Here is a 3,156-nt window from a genome sequence, read left to right on the forward strand (position 1 = left end):
AGACCAACATGCAAAAGACCAACATGCAAAATTTATTCAATGTGTACAGAAAATAACACCAAAACTTATCAACAAAGCGGGGGTCATCACATACAGTTTTCGTCCTACATTCGAATTAATCAGATGAAACAGAATGACAATCCAACATTACTATCATGTAGCCTACATTCAAATTAATCAAATAAAACAGAATGACAATCCAACATTACTATCACGTATCACGTTTCATCGTGGCACATGGACTAGCACGACAATGTGTACTTTTCATCTTGCAATATGTATCATTCATGGTGATAATAAATATACCTTTTCAAATTGCTTCTGTGTATGACTTGCCTTTTCGTGGGTACAAACTTACATTCATAGTTCGTAGAAGTGCAATATTTTAGGTCTAAATTCTCACAAGAAATGAAAATAATATGATACACATAACGTATCGACGAGGCGCGGCGTGCCGCCGCGCACGGGCATAGCTAGTCAAGTATTACATCAGAACAAAGGTCGACACAGGCAGCGACTTTCCCAGTGTAATTATTAACAGTAGTGGTGAAAATTTTGATATTGGTCCTGAAAATCGTCTCTCTACATTCTGATTCTAAGTTCACACGTAAAGCAAAACCGAACATTATAAATCAAATAGCAACTACAGGCCACTTTTATTTGAGCTTCAGGCAACGAGAATAATAACTTCAGAACACGATTCCATTTCCAGACAAGCCACCCGCAGTTATACTCAAGAAGAACAGTTTCCCTACAGAGAGAGAATGTCAGCCTGCCAGGAAGCTTCTTGAAAATATGGGGAAAATACACATATATTCAAGAAGAAAGTCGACATCATGACTATTTAGACTTCATAATAATAAAAGTAGCAATACCTCCTGTCATTCTTTCATTTTTTTTCATGGAGAGTTAACCTGGGATGGTTGGGATGGAGGTTTGCTTCCTTCCTTATGGCAACGTCTGCAGCCTCAACTTCAGAAGATGTGGCATCCCGCTTCTGAAGAATAACTCGTACATCTTTCAGATACGGGAGGTGCTCAATACCTAAGTAGAACCCATAGGCCTTTGCCACTGATACGGAGAACCACAGCTCAAGCTTCTCGAGCTTTGGCAGTGCCCCTTCCTCAAACAGAAAGGTCCCGGCACCTTCACCAAAATGATCATAAAGGAACTCCTTCAAACATCGGAATCCTCTGCCTTGCAAAACAAGCCTGTCTTTTTGGACCGTGTCGGTATAAAGTTTCAGAGAAAGTAATGCAGGCAGCTGTCCAAGTATACCAAGAACCTCCTCTGTTATTACAATCAAATTGATTTGTAGATATGCAAGACTGGTGAGTGCTGGAGTAATCCACTTTGGCGGTTTTGATAAACAGTACACGCTGCCCATCACATATCTTTGAAGGCAAGATGGAAGAGGAGACCAGGAATCTAATAACTCGAATACAGATGAATTACCACCATCTATCCACATGGACTGCAGTTTGTGGCTGCCAAGCTTGCCTAGTGAGGAATGAAACATCTCTGCATGAATCTTGTACTCTTGAGATTCTTCATCTTTCACCGTGAACTGTACATGGAGTACCTTCAAATTGATCAGGCTCCCTAGCTCCTTCACTGCACCTACTGAACTCATGGTAATATCAAAGCCTGAGATCTCCCTTAAGTTTATCATATTCCCAATCCCGATTGGTATCTTCGGACGATTCATGTCGCTCAGTAGATGACGTAGTTTCGTGAGCTGAACAATTCTGGCCGGCCAGTCTCTGATTTCTGTATCCCTTAAATCCAGAGTCTCTAGATCATGCAGCATAACAATTCCAGATGGTAGCTCCTGTATGTCCGTTCTCCTAAAGCTTAGGTACTTTAGCTGGAAAAGGTTTTCCATACCATCCATATCATACTGTGCCACGCCCAGGCAATCTTCAAAATCTAGTACACGTAAAGCTTCAAACTTTGTTAGACTGGGCAAGTGTTTGATGCAACCTGATGCTGTTATTATAAGAGACCGGACATGGCTTAGATCTTTCCTTGCCAATTCATATGCAAGCTCCTGGTCAATGTCTTGGATCGATAAACGTCGAATAGAACACTGAGAATTTCCCCAAACAGTTTGACTGCCGTTCACCACAGTGATGAAATTTTCTTCAATGGATTTTGAAATGATAAGTTCAAGCATCATGTCATGAACTCGACAGGCACGAACCATCCCATCATAACCAATGCCCACTGGTTGGACCAGGTTTTTATTGATAAGCTCGTAAAAATAACTTTCTGCAACCTCTTGACAGCTCCTCCCACGCTCTTCAGAAATAAAGCCTTCCGCAATCCATTGCCTCACCAACCTTTCTCTGTCAATCACATAATCTTCCGGAAAATTACTTAAGTACAACAAGACGGTCTTGAGGTTTGGTGGAAGATCATTATAGCTCAAGGATAGTATGTTCCTCATTCCTTCTAGACTTTGGCTTTTGTTCAAGTCAGAACCAATTGATCTTTTTACCTTCTCCCACTCTTCTTTCACACGTGGTCTGTTTGCTAGTAGACCAGAAATACTGATAATTGCCAATGGTAGGCCTCCACACTTTTTCAAGATAGCTTTTGAAACTTCAATAAACATATTAGGGCAGCAATTCTCTGAGCCAAAGATTCTTCTGAAAAATAGTCTTTCAGAGTGAGGATCACATAGAGGTTTCATTTGATAGATCTGGTCATCAGGACCTGGACAACAAGAGCTAGCTACTTCCAATATGCGTGTAGTGGCTACAATTCTGCTAGAACAGCTGTTCTCTGGAAATGCACAATTGATAGCCTTCCATGCCACTATAGACCATATATCATCAATGATAACAAGATACCTGATAGATGTTAGTAGATAGCATCAATCAAGAATGACATTGTCTATTCTTTCTTGTACTCAAACTATAGTGAAGTAGGGCATCATACTTAATGTAGCTTATTGTCCAAATATATCATGCCAATTTCAATGAAACTGTAATCCTGTGCATCACTATTTTCTTTCATTTTCCTGTCAATAGATTATTAGTGAAGAGAAGTTGAACTAATATTGTGAACTCTTACTAGGCAGTGGAGATGTGATGTACGACTCCAACTATGAGGAATCTGGTGTTTGGATTTACACACACAGAAGTGCCCCCC

General features: G+C 40.4%; 1 protein-coding gene across 1 annotated transcript in view; it reads right to left on the minus strand.

Annotated features, from left to right (window-relative positions):
• Window positions 1–400: 400 nt before the first annotated feature.
• LOC119317339 (disease resistance protein RGA5-like) overlaps window positions 401–3,156 on the minus strand; it is a 4,903-nt gene continuing 2,147 nt past the window's right edge. Inside the window, exons 3-4 of the mRNA XM_037591777.1 lie at window positions 876–2,855; window positions 401–751 (exon numbers count right to left, since the gene is read on the minus strand). Of these exons, the coding sequence (XP_037447674.1) occupies window positions 890–2,855 (1,966 nt within the window). The 3' untranslated portion in view covers window positions 401–751; window positions 876–889. The remainder of the gene's footprint in view (window positions 752–875; window positions 2,856–3,156) is intronic.

The sequence above is a fragment of the Triticum dicoccoides genome, chromosome 1B, assembly GCF_002162155.2.
Source record: "Triticum dicoccoides isolate Atlit2015 ecotype Zavitan chromosome 1B, WEW_v2.0, whole genome shotgun sequence".
In the NCBI taxonomy this organism is placed as follows: domain Eukaryota; kingdom Viridiplantae; phylum Streptophyta; class Magnoliopsida; order Poales; family Poaceae; genus Triticum; species Triticum dicoccoides.